The sequence below is a fragment of the Peromyscus californicus genome, unplaced genomic scaffold, assembly GCF_007827085.1.
Source record: "Peromyscus californicus insignis strain IS unplaced genomic scaffold, ASM782708v3 Scaffold_17__1_contigs__length_78620276, whole genome shotgun sequence".
NCBI classification, from domain to species: Eukaryota; Metazoa; Chordata; class Mammalia; order Rodentia; family Cricetidae; genus Peromyscus; species Peromyscus californicus.
Window position 1 is genome coordinate 74,728,788 of NW_026294469.1, and position 27,415 is coordinate 74,756,202.

The following is a 27,415-nucleotide window of genomic DNA, read 5'->3' on the forward strand; positions in this document are numbered from 1 at the left end:
TCTTTCCACCCTCCCTTTCCTTACTACTGTGATCCCCAGCTGGGGCGCAGTCTGCCAGGTAGTGCTGCAGGCGCCAGAGGGTCTCTCACCCCCTGGGGCTGCACCGCGGAGGTCCAGCTCGCCCCGCTGTGGTCAGCACAGGCGGGGTCAGCAGAGGCCTGGGAGTCAGTGTGTGATCCCGGAGCTTCTGGGCAGAGGTGGAAGGAGGTGCTGTACTGTCAGGGGAGGAGGGACTGCCCAGTGCTGTCAGCTTCAGCCCCCGCCACCCCACCCCACCCCACCTCATGGCGCTGCCTCGTTTTTACTGTGATTTCACATTCATCTATTCGCATTTTTACATATTAGGGTTCTTCCTGCTGTTTTTCCACCAACTCCTCTCTCCTCGGAGTTTGACGAGCAGCGTGCGCGCGCGTTTGTGTGTATTGGGGTGGGGTGATCCGTGTTTGCTTTTGGACGGTTTTGAGTATTTTTCCGAGAAAGATACATTTCAAGGGGCCGCGTCTTTGCAGGAGCAGTTTGGTAGGATTCTCGTGAGGATCTCCTCCGGTGATTAATCGTGAAACTTTTACCGCTTTCCTTTCTCTTCCAGCGCGGGGCTTCCGATCTTAGCCCAGCGGCTAAAAGGTGAAGTCTTCACCCTCTAGAAGAGGGGACTAGAAAGCTCCAATTGGAGGGACGGGAGACAGTCGTTTCAAATCTTTAAAAAGTGATAAACCAAACTCGAAGGGGAATTTTCGCATGATGGCCCCTCCCCCTTCCACGCCTTTCGCCCTCCACTGAGATGCAGTGGGGAATTTGCGAAGCTGCTCTGGACCCTTCTGCCAGAGCTGGCTGAGGGAAGGAGCCCAGCCTGGTCCTCACCCCCTCCCCCTCCCCCACGAACCAAGCCGCTGTGATGTCCTTGCTGTCGCCGCCGCCCCATTGCGCCTCGCACCAGCCCTGGGGGCACCAGCGGTGCTCAGCTGCCCAGTCTCACCCAGGCTTTGGGCTTCCTGGAGGGTCATGCAACCCGGAGCTATGACTAAGGCGCTCACTTGGTAACTCTGCCATATTCTTGATCTTCCTCTCCCTCCCTTCCCCTCCCCCTTTAACCGCCCCCGTGTTCCCCTCCACCACCCTTGAGCCCTCCCCCGCCCCCAGACGCCCACCCTTAGGTTCCTTTCCCTGCAAGATCGCAGAGGTGGCGCGCAGCCTGCCGAGCCCATGACGGACCCCTGCCTCCTGCCTTCAATGCCTCAGCAGAAGACCCCCAAAGGCTGGAGAGAGGAGGGCTGCGGCTGGACATCCTCCCGGCGACGCTGCTCGGACCTGGTGCTCCTGGTGGATGAGACCGGCGACTGAGCAAGCCCCTGCCGCCGCCTTCGCTGTCGCCCTCCCAGTTGTTGCCGTCGGTCCGGACCAGTCCCCGCCTTGCGCCTTCTGCCGCCGGGTCCAGATCGGGTCCCGGCTTTGGGCGCCCCGGGGCTCGCCCCGCGCCTGCCGCCGCCCGCGCGCCGACTGCCCGCCGCGTCCTCCTGACAGCTGCGGCGGCGGCGATGATGCAGAGGAGGAGGGTGCTGCCGGCGGCGGTGCTGATGGTGGCGGTCGGCGCCCGGGTGTGATGAGAGCGTCATGGTGGAGACGCTGGCTTCGAGGCGGTGAGAGAGCAAAGGAGGGCGAGAGCCAGCCAAGGGCGGAAGACAGAACAGTTCCGATCGCGATCGCTTTCTTTCCTCTCTCGCTTTCCCCCCACTGTATTTTGCCCGTGGTTTGCATATTTAAAATCTCTGGACTCCATCCTCTCCCTACCCACGAAGTCTCCCCGTTTCTAAATGGAATTAGTGGAGATCGGAGCCTCTGGTGTAACGCACAGACATGATCTATGGACGCAGTTTGTTTCACAGTGAGTACCTCTCCAGCAGTGCCAGTCCGTTCCCGGGGTGCTGCCACCTCGCCTCTTGGCCCCATGCGCTGGGAAAAGCCCTGCCAACCACTCCAACCAGACCCCGCAGTCCCTTGGAGTCTGGGGCAGATGTAAACTTTCAGTACTGCAGCATCATACAGCCTGGCGGGGGCGGCGCACAGAGTGGCGCTGGACCTCAGAGTTGGTCAGGGAAAGCCGTTTCTCTGTAGGCAGGATCTCTGGGTGGTCCAGAGGAGCATGTAGTTAAAAAGTAGACACGTGCAGGAGATGATGGGCCCCCGAGAGGATGCAGGTCGACACAGGGAGGTAGCAGGATTGATCTTTGCTGGGTAAGAAGGAATAATTCTCCTTTGTGGGGCTCAGCGGTTCACGGGCCCACCTTCTATTCCTCAGGTAAGCTGGTGCACACCTGAACCCAGGGATTTGGGGTAGAGTACATCCCAGCCTCTGCCCCTAAAGCTCTAATTCTGCTTCAGAGTGTGGTAAGGGGTGGGGGTGAGATGGAGAGGAGTGGAGGCAAACAGGTTCAGAAGTCAGTCATTAAAGGCAATGTCAGAAAATGTGTGGTGGGAATGTCATATTATGAAGCAAGGACTGACGGGCTAAATGTGTGCCACTCTACTAAGAGATCTTAATTCACGAGTTCAGCATCATACAGGTCCTCTGTGTGATTCCATCAAAATAGGAAAAGCAGAGTAAAAAGGCCAAATGTACACACTGATATGCCTGGAGCATCTTTGTGCCTGTGGTGGGGGAGGGAGTTACAGAATTACAGCAAGTTAGGAAAGATCTACACACACACACACACACACACACACACACACACACACACACACACACACAGACAACCAGTCTTTGAATCTTAGGAGTAGATGGACGACCTGGCCAAAGTATAAAGTAGTGCAGTTGATAATTACTGGAAACTTAATGTCAGGACTCAGATAATTTTTCTGAGAATAATGGTGTGCCTTAGGTAAGATGGTTGGTTGATGCCCCCACTTCCTCGCCCTAAATTAGTTTCAGGTGGAAATGTGCAAAGGAAGAGCTTTTATGTAATTGGTCAAAATAAATAATCAAAATGGTTTCATTTAAAGAAATGTCAGTTATTACCAAGACCAGATGCATTTTTAACACTTTTCTAGTTTTGGGTTTCTCTTGACGTTTCTGAGTGAAGGAAGAAGTAAAGAGAAGTTTAGATCCTCACAGCATTGCAGACTTACTGTTCAGTGGCAGACCAGAGTCTCTGACCCTGAACTGACTCCATGGATGCTTCTAGAAATCCCCTTTTTCAAAAATGTTGTCTACTACTGGATGATAGCCAGTTTAGAATCACAGTTCGGGTTAGAAATGATGAATTTCGCAGCAGGAGAATGTCACACACAGGGCTAGTTGGTAATTGGGTTAGTTTTTTTTTTTTTTTTTTTTTTTAAACAAACAAGCAAAAACTAAACTAGCACAAACAATCAAACAAACGAACAAAACCTTCCTGGAGTTCTGTTTCAACGCCGACCAATCCACTTTGATCGGTTTTCTCTTGCACTCATCCTCCCCCCCCCCATAGGTTTTACAGAATCGTTTACATTCTACACTCCAAGCTTATTGGCAATATGTTAGGGTGGACCATGGAGATTTGGTTTTTCCCATCTCCCTTCCTCCGTCTACTCATGGTCCTCCTTTCCCTCTACAGAAGCTGACAGAGGTCTTAGCAAGGGGTCCTTTACTGCAGAGAGACCTGGAGACCTCCTGGCAGTCTGTGTGACATTTGCAGAGTGTAACACTGTTTATAGCTTTGAAGAGTTTGGGTCTCATTTGCTTTGAATAGGAAGTACTTCCTTATGAGAGTCCCACATTTTACTTAGAACATTTTGAATTAGATTTCCAAAGTTCTGAGACAACTTTGTAAGGATTAACAATGATTAAATTATTCTATTTTGGTATCATCTTACCTGTAACTTGTCTTATGGTTGTACAAGGTTTGGTCATTTTGGTTGTGAATTTTAAATTTATAATTGTTCTTTTTCTGTTTCAGTTATAGCAAGTTTAATCATCCTCCATTCCTCTGGAGCTACCAAGAAAGGAACAGGTGTGTTTTGTTTTTCATTTTTTGTTGATTAAAAAAAAAAGCTAATGGAGATGTCTAATTATTTTGCATTTTCCTATTTTACCATACCCATTCCAGAATAGCTGGACATCTCATAGAGTGTATAATAGACTGGCCTTGACTAAAAGACTATCTTGAAATTAATTTACTAATGGATATTATGAGAATATCCTCTCTATTTTTGGTGTTATAAAATATTGGATGATGGTTCTTTTTAAAAATGTGTTTTATTTTATAGAAAAACAAATCACCTCGGAAACACAGAAGTCAGTGCAGTGTGGAACTTGGACAAAGCATGCAGAGGGGGGTGTCTTTACCTCTCCCAATTACCCCAGCAAGTACCCCCCCTGACCGAGAGTGTGTCTACATCATAGAAGGTAAGAGAGGAGAGATACCAGGCCAGGGAGGCAAGCCAAAGCCTGGCCTTCTCAGGCCCTGCACGTGTGATATGAACAGACATTACAAAATAACTGTGAATCCAGAATCAGACTGATTTCTGAGATTATTAGAAATGGGTTATGAACACACAAATATCTGGTAATGAAACAACCACACAACCTAAAAGCTTCCTTTTCAGCAATCTAAAATAACAGAATTATTTGCAGTTGATGTGCTATGTCAATTTGTGACATTCTGAAAACTAATATTTTACTGGTTTATTATTATAATAGTTGATATGCTTGTTAGTGTTTTCTTCAATACTATCAAGCAACAGAGAACCATGTGAATGGCAAAGTTGTATCTGCAATCGTGTTTTCTAAACATTAACTTGAATGGCATTTAAAATCTTTTTGGGTATTTGCAAGTGAGATGATCATATTTTCAGGTCAGCCAAGGTTCTAACTTATGGAGCTCTCATCCATTTTTCCAACCTGAAGGACAAAAAGTACTTTTAAAAAGATTCACCCTTCTGAATAGTTTCCATTTCTTTTAACCTTGAGCCACCTCTCTGTTAAATATAGAGAAAGCTTTCAAATATGTCAACATGTCTTCCAATGATGAAGGAAGGCTGCATTTTAAGTGTTAGTTTCAAATAACCCAGAACTTGGTACCCTCCACGCCATGTACACCTACAGACTAAGTTATGGTAACAGAAAATTGTGACTGCATAATGTCTCCCCGTAAACCAGGGTTGTGACCACAGGGTAGATCTTTTAAAAACATAAATAAAATAAAACAAAGCAAAACAACAACAACACCCTCTGGGTTCTGTTTCTCTGATTTTGAGAGATCCTGTTTAGAAATGATTTTTTATTTTTATTTTCATCCATAAGTTAGGAATCTTCCTCTTCCTCTTGCATTGCATAATGTAGGAACTTTTATCAAAAATAACCTAAAACTACATAAAGTTTGATGTTTAAAGGATAAAACAAAGCAACTCAAACAGACATCAGGTAGTTTGGATCTCTAGAAGATGAAAATATTGAGTTGCTTTTCTGAAGTCAGCTATTATTTTTTAAACAAGTTTGTATTAGATATTAACTATATGTGTTAAAATAATATATTATAAACTTTGGAAGATTTTTTTCTTTTTGAGACAGGGTTTCTCTGTGTAGCTTTGCAGCCTGTCCTGGGACTTGCTCTGTAGACCAGGCTGGCCTCGAACTCACAGAGATCCGCCTGTCTCTGCCTCCCGAGTGCTGGGACTAAAGGCATGCCCCATTACCTCCTGGCTACTTTTGAAGAACTTACTATTTACCAAAAATATTTACTCATAGGAAGGTGTCTTCGTTTTGGTAATTAGGTAACGGAGGCATATAGAAATTAAACATCTTGCTGAAACTAAAAATAATCACATTTGAAAGAGCAAAACAGGACATGTTTCCTGTGAGTTATGCTTTCTTGTGTATTTCTTTGGTACCTTTACAAGTACCGCTAGCCTTGAATGTGATAGTTTTCATATAGTTGTATTTATATCAAGGACAAAATAAAATGATAATGTATGATTTAATCATACATTAAAATGATGTTATAGTGACATTTTTATGAATTTGCTATCAAGCATTGCACAAAAATTGCCAGATACTAGGCTTATGGTGCTGTCAATGTGGCTGGGGGAGTTTGAGCCAATCAGGGGCTTCGAGGTTTACCTAGGATTACTGGAGCAGGAAAAAGAAGAGAGAGCTATGATGTTATCCTTCATTGTTTATGTGTATCCAGGTGGTAGTCCTCTTTTTTATAGAACACCTTGTACTGAAGTGCAGAGAAGTGGTAAGCTGGCGATACCTGGCCTTCTACACAGGTGAAGAGAGGAGTGGGTAGGAGGGAGATGATCCTAAAAAGGAGATCTGTAGTCTAGGAGCCAAACCTATAGACATTCACAAGTTAATTGTAGGCAGTGGAATAGCACTGAAGGAATTCAGACAACTAATGAGGTGAGACTTTAGTAGGAAAGTAACTGAAGGAAAAGAATGCCAACCAAAGAACTACTGAAGACAGCCAAATAAAACAGAGAAAACCTAAAGGAACGATATCGGCAGGGGTGACAGAGCAAATGACAGAGGGAACAAAATGTCTTCAAGAAACTGAGATTCAAATGATTGGGTGGGAAACGGTAAAACAGGATTTATAAAACGTTGATGTGGTCAATGTTGACACTTTTATGGGTAGCTCCTGGAGAGAATAAATGTGTGGAATTTTAGTTTGATGGAGAGATCTATGCTGATTCTTCGTATTTACAGGATATAAATACAGAAATTGTTAGTGAGGATTCCATATGAATAAAAATATCAGAAGGAGGCATTTAGAACACTAATATTTCAACTTATTAAAAATGTCTTGGGCTTTCCCTAGAATGCCAATTTCTTTGGAAGTAGAGGTTCAGGCACCATCTGATTTTGAAATCATTCCACTATGTTTCAGCAACACCCAGTGCACTGGAGTAACATGAATAAAGAGAGGCTGGGGATGTTTCCGGGGCATAACATGCTGGGAATGAACCAAACAGGGAGACCTGGAAGGCTCTCAGAAGGAGTTTCAGATGATCAAGGAATCAGGAGGGATGTTATGGAGCTGGTGTAGATGATGAGACTCAAGAATCAGTGGTTTTCCAAGTGACAGTTGTTACAATAAAAATGAGGCAAACACACATATGTGTTTATTGTATGAAGCAATCAAGAGTCTGCTTGTGACTTTAGGATGAGCACAGTGATTAACACAGTGATGGAGAGAACCACCTCCCAGTCAGTAGAAGATTGAGGGAAGACAGTACTTGTAGGGCAGGGCGTGGGAAGGTGCAATAAACTGGCAGTTTCTTTTTTTTTTAATGAGGAAAATTATACGTATTTATCTCTAGAAAAAAATCACTTGATCAGTAGAAAATAGATAAATTTAAAGTAGAGAAAAAAGCATTTTTTAAATTGTTGATGCAATGTAGAATTCCTGGAAGACAGTCTCAATGAAGGATTGTCTAGGTGAGGTTAGTTTGTGGATATATCTGTGAGGGATTTTCACAACTGGGTAAACTGAGGTGAGAAGACCATCCTGAAAGTGGAGGGCTTTTTCTTTCTTTCTTTCTTTCTTTCTTTCTTTCTTTCTTTCTTTCTTTCTTCCTTTTTAAGAGATTTTCTATTCATTTTACATGTCAACCACAGATTCCTCTGTCCTCCCTCCTCCCACCCCCAAGCCTTCCCACCCAACCCACCCCCCATTCCCACCTCCTCCAAGGCAAGGTCACCTCCCATGGGGAGTCAGCAGAGCCTGGTACATTCAGTTGAGGCAGGTCCAGGCTCCTCCTCCCTGCACCAAGGCTGCAAAGTGTCTCACCATAGGCACTAGGTTCCAAAAAGCCGGTTCATGCACCATGATGGAACCCTCATCCAGTGACTGATGGAGGCAGATGCAGAGATCCACGGCCGAGTCCCAGACGGAGCTCCAAGAGTCCAAACGATGAGAGAGAGCAAGAGACATCAAGACCATGATTGAAAGCAGTACAGAGACAACTAGCCAAACTAGTGGAAACACATGAACTGTGGACCAATAGCTAAGGAACCCCGATGGTACTGGACTAGGCCCTCTGGATAAGTGAGATAGTTGTTTAGCTTGAACTGTTTACAGGGCATTGTTTTCTTTGCGTGACTCTCAACTGCAAAAGGAAAGAGCTATTAGTTTATGCTCTCTGCTCCTGTGGATATAACGTCACTCGTTGCTTCAGGTTCCTGCTGCCTTGATGTTCTCCCACGATGAGGGATTTAACTTGGAATTCTGAGTTAAACATTTTCTCATTCTTGTTGCTTCTGCCAGACTATTGTATAATAGCAACAAGAAACAAAGCTAAGAGAGATAGATCAAAGGCCTCGTTGCTTAAGATAAGACAAGATATGGTTAAAAAAATATCAGGCAAGCTCACAGTCATGGAAAGCAATATCCTTTCGTGGATTTCAGATGGTATCAGCACTCCTTCTGTTTAGGGAGGTACATGGCATGTATATCAAGTGAGTTTGCATGGGTACCATATCCCAAGAGGCTGAGAGCGATGGAAATCTGAAGAAACTTGAGTGTCAGCTGAACATCAGCTAGAGGAAGGAGAATGAAAGAGTCTGTGAACATAACAAGTTGAAGATGAAGAAAAAGTGAGTTTATGAAGCTGGACCCTGACAGCTTCAGTTAACCTACACTGCAACCATCCATTTGTGCATCTATGATAACAACTCTGGGTAGAGTGTTCACTTTTTAACAAGTTATTTGGTATTTTCTAAAATTCAACTCATGAAACTTTCTTACATGGGCTGATGGGTAGTTAATTTCAGCTTGCTAGGTGAAATGAAAATCAACTGTGCATGTGTAACATGTTCTACAGGAGCTGCATAAGGGCATGCTGCTGGAAAAGAGTGCTGTATTTGTCCATGTTGGGTAGAGTACAAGCCACAAGAAAAATGAAGATAAGAATAAGTATATTCTTTACACACAATGGCTCTTTATTTCCTGGTAGAGGATACAGGTGGACATATGTTGATAGATGACATACTGAATGCTAAGTAAAATAGCACAAGACAGTACTTTTGACTTTTTTCTCTCCTTAGCCATATAATATTTGTAGCTTAAAAAAATGCCCAATGCCAGGAGATGTTGGCACGTGCCTTTAATCACAGCACTCTGTCAGAGGCAGAGGCAGTGAGTTCAAGGCCAGCCTGGTTGGCAAAGTGAGTGAGTTCCAGGACAAACCAGAGAAACACAGAGAAACCCTGTCTCAAAAAAAAAGAAAGAATGAAAGAAAGAAAGGAAGGAAGGAAGGAAGGAAGGAAGGAAGGAAGGAAGGAAGGAAGGAAGAAATGCCTGAATCGCTGAAGTACTTTATGTTCCCATAAATCTCCCTCTAACTTATTAAAGAGCAGATGTACAAGCAAGTTTACAGTGTAGAGTAGTAAGGAACTCAAGTAATACATTTAAAACTATGTTTGTAAACAGATCCTCATTCTTAAACACTTATCTTTATATTTGTAGAGTAATAAGCTGGGTAGGAAACAGGATTTCTCAGATAGTTTTAAAAGATATTTTTCAATTCGAAAGTTTTAAGCATTGAATGGAAATTCTCTCAACTCTGTCATACTTCCTCTGTCTGTTAACCTTTGTAATATATACAAATGTCAGATGAAAATGTGGCCTGAGTTGTAAATTTCTCTTTTCAGTAGGCAAAGAGTTGGGAATGTTTATAAGGATTAAAACTATTTTGGAGAAAAATCTTTAAACATAAGCTGACCTCGTTGCTATTGATTTTTAATTTTAGACTTGGATAGCAGTAAATTTATATTTTATTAAAAAAATCTCCATTTCTAAGTTATCACATATCTCCATTTTATATAAATCATTGGCATCCATGTCTGTACAAGTTTAATTTTTAGGTGATCAATGGTGATGATCAATATACATTTAAGAAACAGTGGAGCAGGATAGCAGATATTCAGAATGGTTTCTGATCACATAGGCAGCAAGTTTTACTGTACCAAAATTTTTGGAAGAGTTAGTCCATGCAGAAGGTCAGGTAGCAAGGAAGCTCTTCTCAGAGGCTTCAAGGAAGCAGTGGTTCCTGGCCTGTGTACTGGTATTTCAGACAGTGTTATGTCTGTTATGGATATCCTGGCTGAGTATAACAGGAATTGCCATTACTACTGTTTTGGCCATGAAAGGGAACAGAGTGAAGGAATATTAAAATATGTACTAGTATGGTGACTTCCATGGTTGCTAGGCTTATCAGACTCTCCTGTTTTTCAGAGAGCTATAGAAACATTGATGAAGGCAAACTAATTTTTAATTTACTCAAAATAATATTGAAAAATATATACAATGGCGTATATTGTGCTTAAGTACCAGGAAAAGAAGGTAAATAAGGTTCTTGTCTTTAATGAACAGACTGAGAGAAGATTTCCTCTAAACAAGATTGTCTAGGAGAGCTGGAGATGTGGTTTAGTTGTGGAGCATTCCCTTATCATGTGTCAGTCCCTGATGTCAATCACCTGCACAGAAAAAGCGAAACAAAAGCAAATGGTAGGAAATAGGCAAATGAAACCCTCCCTCAATAAAGAGGGTTAAACTGTAGTTGTCTAGACGGGGAGAGAGTGAGCAAAACAAGTGTACTCCAGCTGCAGAGGGCGTGATGTGTTAGGAAACAAGACATGTGCCAAGTGCCTTGAGTTTGGGGGCTCTGAGGTGATGAGATCATGGAAGTAGAACTTCCTCAAGGCCTTTATCTGTCAAGTGCGTTGTTCTGTCATTCAGCTGGGGAGACTACTACTGGAGTTCAAGTTGAGAATGATGAAATCACATTGGATTCCTGCAATGATTACCTTGTATATGCACTTGGATCTCATCAAGACACCTGGTTGTAACTACTTGAGTGGTTGCGTAACTGCCTGGAGGATAATTTCTGAGTGCTTTCTGGCATTAAAACTGAACACTGGAGTTTATAAGAAAAGAGAGAACTATACCCTCCACCCACCCTCCACCTTCTAACATGAGTTAACAAACAGCATTGCTAAGCTGGTGTTGGCTCCATGTTAGTCATTTCATGTTACAATAGCATTTTGTGCAAAGTCATCAGTTTTAAAGGCCAACTTTTAGGTGTTCTTTAATGAAAATATCTCTAGACTGCTAAGCATCTCCTTTCTTTGTATTTCCATGTGACTCTTCTACAGACTTCTATTGAACAGTATACAAATAGAACCTGACATAGAATCAGTTAATCAGCCTCAAGATTTAAGAAACTGCTTTCTACATATAATCTGTCTTTGTTTTCTACAGCTGCCCCAAGGCAGTGCATTGAACTCTACTTTGATGAAAAATACTCAATTGAACCATCTTGGGAGTGCAAATTTGATCATATTGAAGTTCGAGATGGACCTTTTGGCTTTTCTCCAATAATCGGAAGGTTTTGTGGACAACAGAATCCACCTGTAATAAAATCTAGTGGAAGATTTCTGTGGATTAAATTTTTTGCTGATGGCGAGCTGGAGTCTATGGGATTTTCAGCACGATATAATTTCACACCTGGTAAGTAGAAGCTTGTTTTCAATTTTTTTTTCTTACCCCCTCCTTTTACTTCTCTATTTTCATAGTATAATTTTTTCTTAAGATGTTAAAATTTTTCAGTGAAATTTCAAGTTATGCTTAAAAATTCAATCTATAACCCCCTTTCTTTGTGCTTCACAAATTCTGGAAAAAATCTTGAATCTTAGCTACCATTAAGTAGGCAAGAAATGAATCAGAACTCTATGTGGTCATCAGAAACACAACTGAATTGACTTCCATTGTATTGAAATGTGTAATTTGAGACACAATCTATAATATGGAGATCAATTATAGGTAGGATCTCACTAAACTTGAAAAGACAATTGTAATACAATAAAATATATCCATCAAAATGATTTTTAAGAACTTGAAAATGAAAATATATTTGTTTCAAAAATTATTATTTTTAAGAGAAATGCATCCTTCTATACAATAGCCTAATTTTTTTAAAAAACATGGAAATCTTTCAGAGGTTTGAGGAAAAGAAAACTGAGGCCTGGGTGTTAGTAATCATAAAATTATTCATCTTATGTCAAGTTTCACTAAATATTTAAAGGATTCTGTGATGTTGACTGGCTCATTTTATGAAAAGTAAACCTCATTACTACAAATATATATTATCATATTCTTAAACCCACAAATCATTCTATACACATTGATGGATATTTAATGAACTGAAGCCATTTTTTTCTAGTTGATGAAAATCATTCAAATTACACACAACATGTAACTTACATGTGGTGATAGGCTTCTCACTTTGTATGTGTTGTTTTGCTCCAGTTATAATAGGCAACAAGAAACATGGAATGTAGGGAAAACCTTTGAAGCTATGATATCATGGAATGTAGGGAAAATCTTTGAAGCTATGATATCATGGAATGCAAGGAAAATCTTGGAAGCTATGATTTCATGTTGTAGAAGTAGAGTGCTGAAGGATAACTAAGTGGTAGAGTGTGTTTGCCTAGCTTAAGAGAGGCTCTGGCCTTAATCCCTAGTACCCCAAAAGAAAATAATTACATACATAGAAACTGAATATAAATAGGGCTTTGTTGAACAAAACATTCATAACTCTGAAGATAATTGACATATAATTTAGGATTGTTTACATTATGTCATATAGTGTTGGTTAAATAATTCAGATATTAAATATGTCATATGGATTAACCTTAAATATTATAATAGTTCATGACAACACTGTGTGATTGTGGTTCTTGAATACTTTTTATTAACTTTAGACTGCACATAGAAACCATGGATGTTTTATGAGCCTAATGAAACTAATTTGGCATGTTTAAAAAAGATATGAACATGTATACTATTTTCTCTAGCATATTATTTGTGCTGTATTTTTAAATGTGTTTGTTTTGGGGGGGGTAACTGACAATTTTGAATATAACCTATAACTAAAAATGTTTATATGAGGAAGGGTTTTATAAGTGTATTTGTATTATTAGTTTGTTGATTGTGAGCATCATGTCTAGGGTTTCAAAGTATCCTCTCCTAAAGATTGTGACATCAGTCAGAACTTTTTACCAACATAGCAATGTCCCTCACACTGCTAGCTTCTTGTGGCATAACATAAGTGGTGTCACCTCTCTGTTATCCCAGGGTTTTAGAAGTCATAGTGGGACCTAAGTGTCAGTTGGAGCTACATCCTTTCTGTCTGATGCAATATTTTATCATCAGGGGAACTCGGTCAGAAGGGATCTCAGGAAAAAAAAAATCTCAGAAAACTAGACTGAGTTAACAATGGACTTAGGTTTCTGTCTTTACTGGATAAATGAGGGTAAATGCAAAAGAGAATCTGCTGTTGGCATAGGAGAGACAGTAGAACCATAAGAAGAGAACCTGCAATGTTTTTATGATATCAGAAAACATATCACCAAAGCCCTTGCCACTGTGGCAAAGCAATCTGCAGCTCTTTCCATAAAAGGGTGTGGCTGAGGAAAGAGAGCCAGTGTGGGAATCGGTGGAGGGCAGGGCTTTGTGAATGCTCAGACAGCGTTTCAGTCCTGAGCCCATCTGCCTTAGCTGTCAGTTAGCTTTAAATTTTATTTGGTAGCTTGACTTACATGGTGAGCTGGGGAAACTGAGGAAGGAAGAGTTCCTCAGGTTGATTTCATGATTTTAGGTATAAAGTACTGTATAAGGCATCTTGCCACCAAAGTAGAACCAAAGTGAAGCATCAGGACCAACTCACCAGCTCTAGGACTGGAATCTTGGTCAGTTGGGGGTTGGGGGGAACACCAACTTTAGGACCAAGCAAGGTAGAGTTTTATTTTTTATTTTTCATGCCATTTACCTTAGACATAATCTACAATATTTTATCTTTTACTACATTATTTTATAAAAATAAAGATAGTATTGTTCAGAATTGTTTGAATATACGTTAACCAACATATAGTTATGAATTTGAGATTTTTGAATGTTGTTTGAAAGATCTCAATTGTCCCATAGCCAGATTTGTTTTACAAGTGGATCAGCTCAGGGCTGGGGAGATGGCTCAGTGCACCAGTTAAGAGCACTGGCTGCTTTTCAGAGGTCCCAGGTTCAATTCCCAGCACCCACATGGCATCTCACAACTGTAGCTCCAGTTTCAGGGTATCTGACACCCTTATCCAGACATACATGCAGGCAAAACGTCATTGTACATGAAATGAAAATGAATAAATCATTAAAAATGAATCAGATCAAGTGTTCTCTAAAATAAGGATATTTTGATGTTATTGGGAAAACAAATGTCCTAGACAATTTCAAAGTACACACTCCATCTCTGCTCTTCGTGGTCTTTATGTATGCACCAAAATATGAAAAATTAGTCCTTTTGTTATATCACTTTTTTTTAGATTACTTACTTGGGCCCAAGCCACTATAGAAGTTGTAGTTATTTATGATGATGGTGACAAAATATATCCAGGAAGACATAACCACAAGGTCAGGTGACTTATGCACTACAATCTAAAATCTGAATTTTAGTATTGAAGTCTGAAAAACTTGGTTTCCACACACTGAACGGAGTTCATATTTATTTATTAGGAGTGAATCACATTTGCCAAGCTAACAAGATTTGTATGCGTGTGTGGTGTGTGTGTGTGTGTGTGTGTGTGTGTGTGTGTGTGTGTGTACGTACATTTATGTCTGTTATACAATAAGTCATATGTGAATATACCTAGACAGCATATCAATATGTATACAAATGGGTACATTTTCAGTTCAGCTTTTAGGATCACAGAGTGCAATGTTTCCTAGGTGCAGCCATACCTGTGTATTCAGATTACTGTCAGGGGATTACATGCATGGGAAATCTTTGAGCAGTCTGTTTTGAAGCTGAGTTGCGTAATTGATACATTTAACAACACTGAGCAAGGGTACTTGGTGTTTCATCACTAAAATGTGGATGAAGTTCTCCGTGGCTGCTTCAGAACTCTAACTCCCATTGGTTTCTTCCCCTATCCTCTCCCTTCTTCTGGCTTCCTGCTTCCATGTTTTCCTTGCTACTTTGCTACTTTGTGTCTTCACTCAGCTCCAAAATTGTTTCTGTTTCCTAAGATCTGAGTGTCTGACTTTCTTTTCTTATCATTTCAAAAATAAAATAAATAGCCCTTTCATCTGTAGCTCCTGCTGGCCCTAGCGTCTAGGCTTTAGAATTCACAGTGATGTCTGAAAATCAGTTAACCAGAACTCGTGCATGGACAGGGAGGATAGGAAGTCAGCCAACAAAAATACCAGGGAAATCATTTTGAGGAAGGTGTTCTGTTTTTCCTACCCATTTTAATGGTTCTTTACTTTTTAGTTCTCTGATGGTTATTTTGGGTGCCTGTGTCGTCATTCAGTCACTCAGGCCTTGAGAACATGGATGAATCACCTGGGACGGTAGTCTAGCATGCATAAGAATTACTTTCAGGATGAGGACGTAATCAACTAGTTCAAATTCTAGGGTCTGCAAAAAACAGCATGCAGCTTAAAGAAGGGCCAGTGGATTCAGAGAGGATTAACACAGGGAAATTTCCTCTGCATCCTGAGTGGTGAGTGTACATCAGACATAGAGTTTCTGGCTTCCATGAACAGAGCTAAGTGGCTGTGGCTGGGTGTGGTGGCACATACATTTAATCCCAGCACTAAGGAGGCAGAAGCAAGAAAATAGATATCTGTGAGTTCAAGGACAGCCTGGTCTACATAGCAAACTCCATGCCAGTCAAGGCTACAGAGAGAAACTTTGTCTCAATAAAAAAAAAAATTAAACACCAGAGGTAAGTACTTAGACATGAAAAACATTAATAACTACATGTTGTAAGATATGATAAGATAGAGCCAATTCAACAAGAAACCATATTAAACATATAAACATGTGCACTGTTAGAGAACTATACTATGTTCTCATTTAACAAGTTGTGTCGTTAAAACTACTTAAACAAAGCAGTGAATAAAGTCAAACAACTAGTAATACTTATAAAGCCTGGACTAAAACTGTAGCAATATACATCAAATTCATAAGAATGGATACCCCAGGCATGAAATGGCAGGAGAAAGAATGGTCTTAGAGCCAGATAGAACCAGACTAAAAATTGACTTAGGTTTATCAGTAAGTACACTTAAAGATCCTTCTAAAAAAGATTTTATATTTTTGGTATTTTTGCATAAGCAAACCATTTAAAATAAAAATACAAAGAGAAACCACGGCAGTTAAATTGCTTTAAGTGAAGAATGTTGTTTCTCTATTCTACATTTTGTAAATTCAACCTGAGACAGCCTTTGGAGCTGGGAATAACGCTTCCTCACAGCCAGATGCCTTCTTGGCATGGTTTCCTTTGCCACTAGAAAATCTAACTTCAACAGTGAAGCCGTAACAATCCCGTTGAACCTCTAAGACCAGTGGCATCACCCAGGGACTCTTTAATCCATCAGAGTGCAGGAAAACATCCCGGAGGTTAGACGTCTATGGAAGGCAATCTTTCCTCCCCTCAGTTACATGTATGTTTTGCTAATCTTTTACTTTGCTTTCTAATGAAGAAAGTTTTTGTTTTCTGCTATTTTCAGAACAAGAAGGGTAAACATACAGAATCTTGCACTTTTGATGATTTTTTTCCTATACTATTCTCAAGAGAAGTTACACACATCCTACTAAAGAAGCTTAGCTAAAGGAGTACTGCCACAGAGGTGAGGTTGAGTTAGTCATTCCCATTGAAGTGAGTAGAGTTTTAAATACTTTGGGACGATTATTATACTTTGTACTTAAATAGCACCTTTCATCTGAAGAGCTCAAAGTCTTAGGGACAGTTGACTGATTCCTATCCTCCCTCAAATTGCATGCTGATTGACTTCAAAGGCATTGCAAAGAGTACACTGTGGTGGAGAGTTTTAAACCAAGCATTTCAAAAATATCCCTATGCACAGTAGATGAAATGTACTATTAAGTCGAAATAGCCTTGTATTTAATGTTGTCTTAATTATTTGGTACAACTTTATTCTCCTGAAGAATGAATGAATATTCACTTAACTACTTTGAAAGTTTCTAACTTTCTTTAACAATTTAGATTTATTAATATTTGAGAATTTTATAAATGAGTACAGTATTTATATCAACTTCATACCTCCCAACTCCTCTAGTATTCCTGCCCCCCACTATCTTTCAAATTTATAACATCTTCTTTAATTATTTTTACATACATGTGCATGCACATAGACATATATCCACACATGTATGTAGATACGCATACAACCTGCTGAGTATACTTTGTTGCTCTTATGTAGATTGCTTGTGGAAGACTGACTCTTTTCTCAGCTGACAGAGGTCATCGTTTAGGAATGGATAATTACAGTTCTGATATCTATTCTGACATGATGGAAAAATAATTTTCTCTAATGGTCAGTTTGAATTTTACCTAAAAGAAAGAAACTTTGCGTGTCTAAGATTTATAGTATAAAATTCTTTTTAACATAGAAACTGAAGATAACATAACTTCAGATTAGTTAGTGTTATCTTTCAAACTATTGTGTTTACAATGTTGCCCCAAATTAGTCTCATTTCACCTTAAAGAGTGGCTGTGGAATGCAAACTTTAAGGAGTAGCATCACACTTCCTTTCAAGGCATATTTTTTTTGAAGAAGCAAAAGACAAAACTTAAAGCACAATAACAAAATTTTAAATGTGGAGCAGGTTGCATTGATGTTCATGTGAGACTCCTCTCTTCAATTCCTGCTTCTCACTCATCCAGGCCATTGACTGGTTCAGCTCATCAATAGCTTGTGGAGGACTCAGCCTGAGAGATGGGGGAATGTCAGAGGAAAGAAACTGCGGCTTGGTCTAGGTGGGTGTACAGGAGAGAACTTGAGAGTGGGAGAGAGACTTTCCAGGATTAGCTCCCATCTGTGCAGAGAACACCAAAAGCAATATAAAAGGAAAGAGAAGATTGCTGAGCAGTTTCCTGTACAATAAAGATGTTGTTAGTTTGTCTCCAGGACAGACAGTGTCCAGGTGCAAGCCCGTTGTTTGCAGTTATTTGGTGGTTTAAGACTGGAGTGAAAGCTTGAAACATGGTACATCCTGCATGGAACCACAGAGGTCCCAACATGGTTGTGTATATTCTTTGGATTAGAAAAACACTTTAGGGTTGCTTTCACTAGTTCCTTCATAAGTAAATAAGGAAAGAAAGAAGTTAGGAATAAAGAAAGGAAGGAAGCAGAGAGAGAAAGAGAGAGGAAAGAAGGAAGGAAGGAAGGAAGAAAGAAAGAAAGAAAGAAAGGAAGGAAGGAAGGAAGGAAGGAAGGAAGGAAGGAAGGAAGAAAGGAAGGAAGGAAGGAAGAAAGAAAGAAAGAAAGAAAGGAAGGAAGGAAGGAAGGAAGGAAGGAAGGAAGAAGAAGAAAGAAAGAAAGAAAGAAAGAAAGAAAGAAAGAAAGAAAGAAAGAAAGAAAGAAAGAAAGAAAGAAAAGAAAGGAGAAACTGTCAGCAGAAACCATGTGGAAGTCCATGATCTGTGCTGCTGCTTGCTGTAAAGAACAGAAGCTACTTTTGCAGTGGTGTTGATGACTGCAGATGCAAGCCGAGAAAGAGGGACATAGAAGGCTCCTGTGACAACCCCCCTGCCAATAAAAAGCATCAGCCTAGACAGGAAACCATTGAAGAGAACTCTTAAAATTGTAATAAGGATGCTGAACTGCACAGCTGAGGGCTTCTGTCAGGGTGCTGATGGAGAAGGCTTCAGCTTTTTATTTTTTTAAGGGCCTGGCTACTGGGAGTCTGATCATGCTCCAGTGCATATGTGTGCAACACAAATTGGACTTGTGTTCGTTCTTTCTTTCTGTCTCTCTCTTTCTCTCTCTCTTTCTTTCTTTCTTTCTTTCTTTCTTTCTTTCTTTCTTTCTTTCTTTCTTTCTTTCTTTCTTTCTTTTCTTCCTCTTCCCCTTTTTCTCCTTCTCTTTCTCCCTCTCCCTCTCCCTCTCCCTCTCCTTCTCCTTCTTTTTGCAATGGGGAGGTCACAAGGGTAGCAGGCAGACCTGAGAGGAATGGGAAGTGAGTGGGATCTGGGTGTATGATATGAAATTTCTAAATAATGAATAAAAATATTGTGCTGGAAAAAATTAAAGAAAAGTAGAAGCCAGAGGACTTGAGAGAACATGCTGCCTGATCCATGAACTCTGCCTAGACATAGAGCTCTCCCTTGCTTATCAGTTTATGTAACTCTGTGCTGACATGCCTTCTGCAAAAGGGTAGAGATGATGACTCTAATGTTATCACATATTGAGATTACTTTTAGTGCAGCTATATTAAGACATTTAATTATAGAAAACTACAGTACCATCTCATAATTCCCTGCTATCACTTGAAGAATTTACTTTTTTTGATTTTGTCAGAAATATTTTTCAACTAACAATGTTTTCTTGCCTCCCCTCTTCATCTCTTAAACTTTATGCCTTCTCTACCCAACTCATCATGAAGTAGGTAGCTGCTTTCTTGTTCATCTCTAGTATTTGTTAGTGCTGACATGATTCTTTGTGTACATAGCCCTCTGTTAAAACTTGTGCCTCGCACATTAATTCTTATGAGGAAAGTTGAAGTTTCTTCATTCAGGTGTAACTCAATTTTTTGCCCTTCATCCAACATGTCTCTCTGAGTTTTACTTGTGATGCTAGCTGCTAGCGGCTCTTAGTTACCGTACAGCACACCTTTTCCTAGGGCTACTGTAAGCAGCTCAGCTGAGAGAGGGCCGTATCGTCAAATCTCCTGGAGGAGGCTTAGAAGAAGGAGTGGGAACGCTTATTGAGTTATTGAAAAGAGGTCTGATAGGCTTAGTGGAAGCCACACCTCCCCTAACTATGAGATCACCTCTGCATCCAAACCTATCATCACATAACTAATATCTAGCCTCCATTTTAATTGTTAAGATCAGTAGCACCATTTAAAAAAGAATACTAAAGAAATTTGACCAAAGTTAATTGGAGAACACAGGCTTTCATTCTCCATTTTGGCACTCCCCGTGTCCAGGGATTTGTTTAGTTACAAGAGTTATTAGTATAATCTTTCCCAGAATCCTCTGTTTAACATTTAATTTGCCATTGCATATTTAAGGAACATACATTTCAATTTATGAATTTCATGTACATTTGCCTAAGGAAGTATTTTTAAATCTTCATATTTAAAATATTGTCTTTCACAGCATTTCACAAACAGATTGAAACTTATTTTTAATTTAGCTGTATATGAAATCAGTTAAGGAATTATAAGGAAACAGTTTAATATTGTAATAACTAAGAGTGAGTTTCTGTTTTAATGTTTGATGTCATTATAACTATGAAAGTCAAACTTGTATTTTTGTACTTAGAGAATCTACATATTAACTTGATTTCCATCCCACTTTTTGCCACTTATTTATTCACTGAATATTTCTGGTCCATTTTCTTGATCATAAGAGTATAAATACAGTATGTTGTAACTCTAGCAACCATGCAATTAATTCATTGATCAGACCAATCTCTGTAGTAGACTAATAATCAGATCATATGCTCTACCCTCAATATGTATTTGCAGAAATCCCTGGAATCCATGAGTGTGCTGTTACATGTCCAAGGGGAGCTAGAATCACATGCAATATTCAACATTAAAGACATGCATCAGTCAAACTTAATATTTAAGAATGATCCTAGATCATGTGGGTGGGCACACCAAAGCTCAAGTTTCTTTCCTATGGAGTAAAGGTGGAGAAGATTGTGTGTCATGTGAGGTGATGTAAGGAAGACTCCAGCTCCCTTTAAAGGAAGATGGAAGAGTAGCAAGGTGATGTGTTGGGAAATTTCTAGAGATAGAAAATGACATGAAATGGAATATCTCCTAGATCCCTCAAAAGGATCACAGACAACTCATTTCAGACTTCTGATATCCAAAAATGGAAAAAAATACATTTGATTTGCTTAAAGCCACTACATCTGTGATAATTTATTCTAACAGTAGTGTGAGAAAAATAGTGATTTTAGTACTTGGAAGTGAAGTATTACAATAAAAAGTATTTTGAAAATGGTGTTGGAATCATCAGTGGTTAAAATCTAGAAGAATTTTGAGAAATACATTAGAGAAAAAGTTTATTTTACTTGTGAACTATTAGAAGACACATGGTGTCATTGACTGTAGGAACTTCAGAGGTAAGTAAGTAAGGCTCATAGGAGAGAAAAGATTCATGCCTTATAGAACATATACAACATAATGAGCAAATTACTGATGGAATATGATAACTAGGACTCACAGGAAATAAGGAGCATGAATATGGAAGTTGAGAGGTAAAGAGTCTCTGCTTTACTTAATCGGAAACTTAATGCAGTTATTTTCCGGACTTAGGTGTAAGGTAGAACTTTTAATGTTACTTACAGTTTTAAGAAATTCACTGTCAACTAAAATTTACAGGTTCTTTGAATGCAATTAGAAAAGCTTGCCTTAAGGAAACAGGAAGTAAGAACTAACCGATGGGTTGGGGACATGACCCAATCAGTAAGTGCCTACCATGTGTGCATAAGGGCCTAGATTTGATCACCAGAACTCACATTAAAAAAAAAAAAGTTAGGCACGTGGAATGTTTGTGCAATTCTACTGCTTCAGTGACGGAAACAGGAGGAACCTCTGGGCCTGCCAACTTAGGCTTGGTGAGCTCCAGGAGGTGAGAAAGCATGTCTCCAAAAACAAGATGAGCAGCTCCTTACAAACAACACCACATTGTATCCTGTATACACACATATGTATACATCTGCCAGTTCAGGGATATACAGCTACAGGCACTTGTGCCTTTATACACACACACACACATACACACACACACACACACACATGCAACACAGACACACACACTACTGCTACTTCTACATGCCCTATTACATTCACCATACCCCTCCCCCCCCACACACACACGAACACATGCATGCACATGCAAACTTGTTTCAAACAACAGCAAAACTTGCTGGAATTTTTTTTCTGATCTCATTACAAATTATTAAGTATTAAGGACCACAAATAATTCTTTAGAGAGATTTAGGGATACAATTCATAAATCGCTTCAGTCATTGTGGCCGAAGCCAAAATTGAGGCTCATAATCTAGGAAAGATCTGTAGAGGACCTTTGGAGAGGAGTTGGATGAAGCCTGTGACATACACAGGAGACACGGTTGCTGAGAATGTATACCAGCAGAAACATTGCCTTCCTGAACTACAGGAGATAGAAGGAGAACAAAATGAAAGAAGATGCCCCGCCCAGTGTTTCCAAACAAGAACTATGCTTCTGTAACCACTCAACTCAAATGTGCTTGGTGCAATGGACTGAAAATGCAGATTCCATGGGTACAATAGGACTTTCAGTTCAAAGACAGAGTCAGTGTCACTGTAGGTAATTCTCAGGCATTAAAACCAAACAGAACACTTCAGCTGGGTTTCAAAATGTCTTCAGACTGGTGACTTTCTTTCTGCCTCCCCATTTTTATTTTTGTTGGGAAGGAATATTAAGCTATACCTGCCACATCATTGTTGTGCTGTTGGGACAAATAAAATGCCGATTGAATAGTGTATGTTCAGAGATGGAGAAAAACCATGCCTCAGAGTATATCCTATTCAGAACCACGATACACCTGATTTAGATGATGCCGACACTGAGACCTGAAAGCAGCTCTGGGTTTGAGTCAATTCTCTCATGGGTTGAGCACTTTTGAGCACCTCAGAGGATGGAACACATCTGCTTTTGCCATGGAGATCTGTCTTGATAGGACAGAGTCTGACAGTGTAAAAGAGAACACTGATATACAAAGATGTCTATGTCTTCAATTCTGGAACCTCTGAAAGTATTGTGTTAGGTAACATCAAAAATAAAGCTGATCTCAATGAGCTGAATGTTGCTAACAATCGGACTTGAAGATGGGGAGGGTTTTCTGAGTTTCATGCAAAATCACAGAGAATTAACAAAGTCCTTCAGTGTAAAAAAGGGAGGCAAATATGTCCCTGTCAGATGACAGCCTAAGAAATAGGAAATGGTTATTGTGGCCTTTGAAGATGGAAAGCCATGCACTAAGGAATGGAAGCAGCCTCCAGAAGCTGGAAGGTGCATAGCAATCCCCCCTCAAATCTCCAGAAGAAAGGATACAGATCTCCTGACTCACTGATGTCATATTTTCAATGTGTCCAAAGCCACTCATATTGGGGTAAATTGTTGCTGGAGTGTCAGAACACTCACAGAGCATACAACTAAACATTGAATGTATGTGTTGAATGTGGCAGATGAATAGAAGGTAAACTAATGTGATACTTTGCCTATGAAAATGGAGAACAGGAGATGTTTACCTGCAGTTCAAATGTTAGAATTGCCCTTGTATTAATGTCCTTTGTATCTGGATTTTCCTACATATAATTAATTGTATGTGTCTAGGTGGATATATGTATGTTTGTGTCTTTATGTCATTTGATTTTATGTGTACTCCATCTTTATGCACAAATATGACTGAAACTCTCACAAAAACAAAACAAAACAAAAAAACCAAAAACTTGCCATCCTTTCCAGAGATGTGCATGGGATGGCCGTATTTTTGCTTGTGGCAAATAATAGCTACTTGTGGGAACTGGCACCTTCAAGCCTCTGCCTCTTCATGGCATATCTGCCTGATGAATTTGCTTCAGCAGCCCGTGCTGTCTGTTCCTGCCTGCTCAGTTGGCTAGTTTCCCACCACTCCACAACTGCTGACTTGCCTGAAATTCTGCTTCAGTTTGTCCTTATGGCATTTTTCTCTTCCCAGCCACTTTCAGACAACTCATTTCAACCAGCCTAGCCTAGGAGCAACAGAGGGATTATAATATGGCATGACAGTTCACAACTAGCAGTACATATGCCCACAGAAGAGTTATAGTTAACTGTTTTAGATAGGAGGACATATTAGTCATAAATATGTCACTTTTACTCTGAGTAGATCATAATCCAAATCAGATGGTTGTTCTCTTCCCTGGAAACATTTCTTCAGGAAACTGCACTTCAAAACCCCCAGGAGCTCCACTAGGTGATATAGAGGGAACTCATACAGCAGGGAAAGTAAAGAAATCAGCAGCACTTTCGTCTGAAAGCAATGTGCTTTTCCTCTGGCAGATATGGCGAGCAGAGTAGAACTAGCAGAATGGCCACTGGCAGGATGGATAGAGTATGAAACGACAGTGACAGTTGTCATGACAATGGCAAGTGCCATCAACAGCAGAGTTCTGGTAGCAGAAAAATGCATTGGCTTTGTGGAGATCTGCTGTAAATAACTGGATGACTCCTGGGGAAATTATAGCCAGATTTATTTGCATGGGAACACATGCTTTGTCTTCATAACTATTTCCTAGTAATATTTGCCTCTCGTTCTAAAACAAAATAGTAAGATCACTTAAAAAACAATGATCATGATTATTTGCTGTTAACAGCAGTTTTATCCCCCTCAGTATAATTTCCATACGGTGCCTGTCTCTCTGGGTTCTGACGCTGCTTTCGGGAATCTCTCCAGGCCTGCACACTTTGCTCCTTGACAAATCCAAGCCTCGTGTTTTCCTCTCACGGCCCTCCACCAGCTCCTTCCTTAAGCTCTGAATGGACATCACATTTCCTGATTCTGCCAGCCCCTGTTTTATGCTTCTGGCCTGCTCCCACATTTCTAGAAAAAAAAATGTCCATTTGAATCTGAACTGTTAACAATCCTTCAATACAAGAGAAGTGTAGGAATTCCATAAATAGACTGTTAGTTTCCTGCGCAAAGCACTGGCGTTGGCATTTCTGCTCACCGCACTACACTTTTCACCATCCAGATCAGATAGGAAATAGTTTTATTTTTCCTCACAACAACTTATGTGTGTTGTTTGAGATTACCATTTATGAAGTCCATTTTTTTCTTAAGGTATATGCTCTCATTACCTATGATTGAAATTTCTCATCCCCAAGAGATAACACATTTAGCGGTTTCTAGTTCCTTTCCCACATGAAAATCTATTCATTGCTGGTGGTCATGATTAATCACACATGGTTAGATTTAGTTTTTCCTTAAAAAAATACTGCATAATGATCAGTCCCTTTCTGAGCATGGGAACAACATGATGGAGTGTTTCTGGACTCTGTATAAGTCTTCATATTTTTATCTCTGCAGTTAATTTATTGATTATACTGTATATATTCACACAGTATATGTGCTTTTTCATATCATTTGCTGTGTCATATTTCATGCAACACAAACATGTTCCACCATACCATCTTCTGTGAAACAGATTCAGGCTTAGTCACCTTCCTGGTCTGTAGCTTCATATTTCTGGATCTCATCACCTGACAAGGATAACTGTGGATGTTGCTACCAACTATATAGCAGATTACTGACATTGCTTCATATAAGTTCATGTGAGAGCATATGTAAACCTTCAATTAATTATTTCATAGACCCTTTCAGCAGCGACAGGTGGCAACTGACACATAATTGCCTTATATTCTTTGCTATATGCTGAGACAGGTAATCAGCGGAAACATAGAATTTTATCTTGAGCTTAATAGTATTTTTTAAGAAATAAATGTTTATCCCCAACTCAGTGAGTGCTTTGGCATGGACACACTGTCACGTGTACTTTAGGAAGCAGAGGGCATCAACTAGATATGGCATGGGCCCTGTGGATCAGCACTGCTCTTTCTTCATAGCCCTCCCTCACCTCATTGAGACAAACAGGGAGTATTTATGTGCTCACTCAGCCATTACCAGTCATGCTTCTCTAACTAGAATTACAACAAAATATTTCCTCCTTTGACTGACCCCATGCTTTGAGGAAAAAGAGATTTACAGTATCTCTTTAGAATGTAGGCTCATCAGTGATCAGCAACAGCTGACACTTGATGAAGTTTGTGTGCATTCCTCGTGGAGTTTGTAAATGAATGGGCAGCAATCAATAATCAAAGAAGGTAGAATGTGTGAGACTCCATGACTGAGAAGAACTGCCAACGTACTGGTATCTATTTAATAGTCAAAACCATTTGTGGAGTGTGACTTTGAAAGAGGAGAAGTTAAGACTGACTAAGAAGTTAATAATTTGATTCATATGATGAAGGTCTCTGGGAGATGGGCCAAAGATTCACACATGTAACTTTAGAAGTGGGAAGCACAATGATGTGCTAATTGAATAGTGACATTTGAGACTGTGTTTTATTATAGGAGTGTGATTTATCTGGATGTGAGGGATAGACTGACTAGACAGAACACAAAGGCACAGAAATAAAACATACTTAATCCAAGCATAATGAAAATAGTACAGGTAAGAAAATGTAGACAATAATATCAGCCTAGCTTCTGTGTTGATGAATTGAAAAGGAAATCTGGAATCAGAAAAATTATGTAAGAAATCCAGTACTAGTGTTGAAAGAGTGAAGTGGAAGGGGATGTTTTATTGATTAAGCTGTGTCAAAATTTACCTTGGATAACCAAATCTTAGAAAGTGTTATGCTCATTTTAAAATGTGTTGTGACCAATTAATCAAGTAAATATCTTTGTGAGCACATGAGGAATTTAGAACTTAATGAAAATTGTGGCCAAGGAAGGTAAAACACAGTTTAGGGGAAGAACTAAGGAGAAAAGTCCAATTAATCACGGTACTTATACACATTGAAACAGAACATGACTTGAATGTGAGCCAATGGCCTTGTGTCAGCAAACCAAAAGACAGAATTGTGTATTTGGAAATTTTACATTAATTCAGTCTTGGCTTCTCCCCTTATAGATCTAATTTACCGACTGACATCAGTTTTTCTTTGTGGGTAAGCAGAGTTGTACAGTGCACTTCAATTTTTAAATTAAAGGGAGATTTATTTTGATTTATGAAAGGGATTGCCATCTCAAGACTGGTTATAGACAAAGGAGCTTCCTTCCTTGGAATATTTCTGAAAGGCATGAGATAGATACAAACTAAAATGTGTAAAAATGACAAGGATGTTGAGAAATCTATTGTTTAGTTTTTTAATTTTTCTTTCTGTATAGCTTTGTAAATTTTCCTTTCAGAAATGTCCCCATTTATTCCTATCTAACTAGGAATATGTCCCAGCATTTCTGATGTGTAAAGGATGCTAGGTGTTTTGCATTACTTATTTACTCTTACTTTCATATATAGTGTGGGTGGTGATGGGGTAGGGGTTGCTTTGTAGGTGGAGTTAGAGGCATCTGTGAAATGCCTGACCTGGGTTCTGGTAACTAAATTTCATATCTCTGAAGCAGCAGTAAAAACTCTTTAGCTTTTGAACCATTCACACAATCATCTTGCAATATCTAAAGAATTAGTTATTCTTGCTTTGAACGTAAGGGTTGAATGAGCTATTGTTTTATCTATTGACTTATTTAATTGTTATTTTGCAATACTTACTTTACCAGTTTGCTGACTCTGTTAGGACTTGAACTAATTG

The 27,415-nt window shown here is 39.8% G+C and overlaps 1 protein-coding gene across 1 annotated transcript in view; it reads left to right on the forward strand.

Moving 5' to 3' along the window:
• Positions 1–1,164: 1,164 nt before the first annotated feature.
• Positions 1,165–27,415, forward strand: part of Neto1 (neuropilin and tolloid like 1) — a 125,034-nt gene continuing 98,783 nt past the window's right edge. The window contains 5 exon segments of the mRNA XM_052742727.1: positions 1,165–1,882; positions 3,933–3,986; positions 4,243–4,346; positions 4,348–4,381; positions 11,241–11,489. Coding sequence (XP_052598687.1) covers positions 1,855–1,882; positions 3,933–3,986; positions 4,243–4,346; positions 4,348–4,381; positions 11,241–11,489 — 469 coding nt within the window. The 5' untranslated portion in view covers positions 1,165–1,854.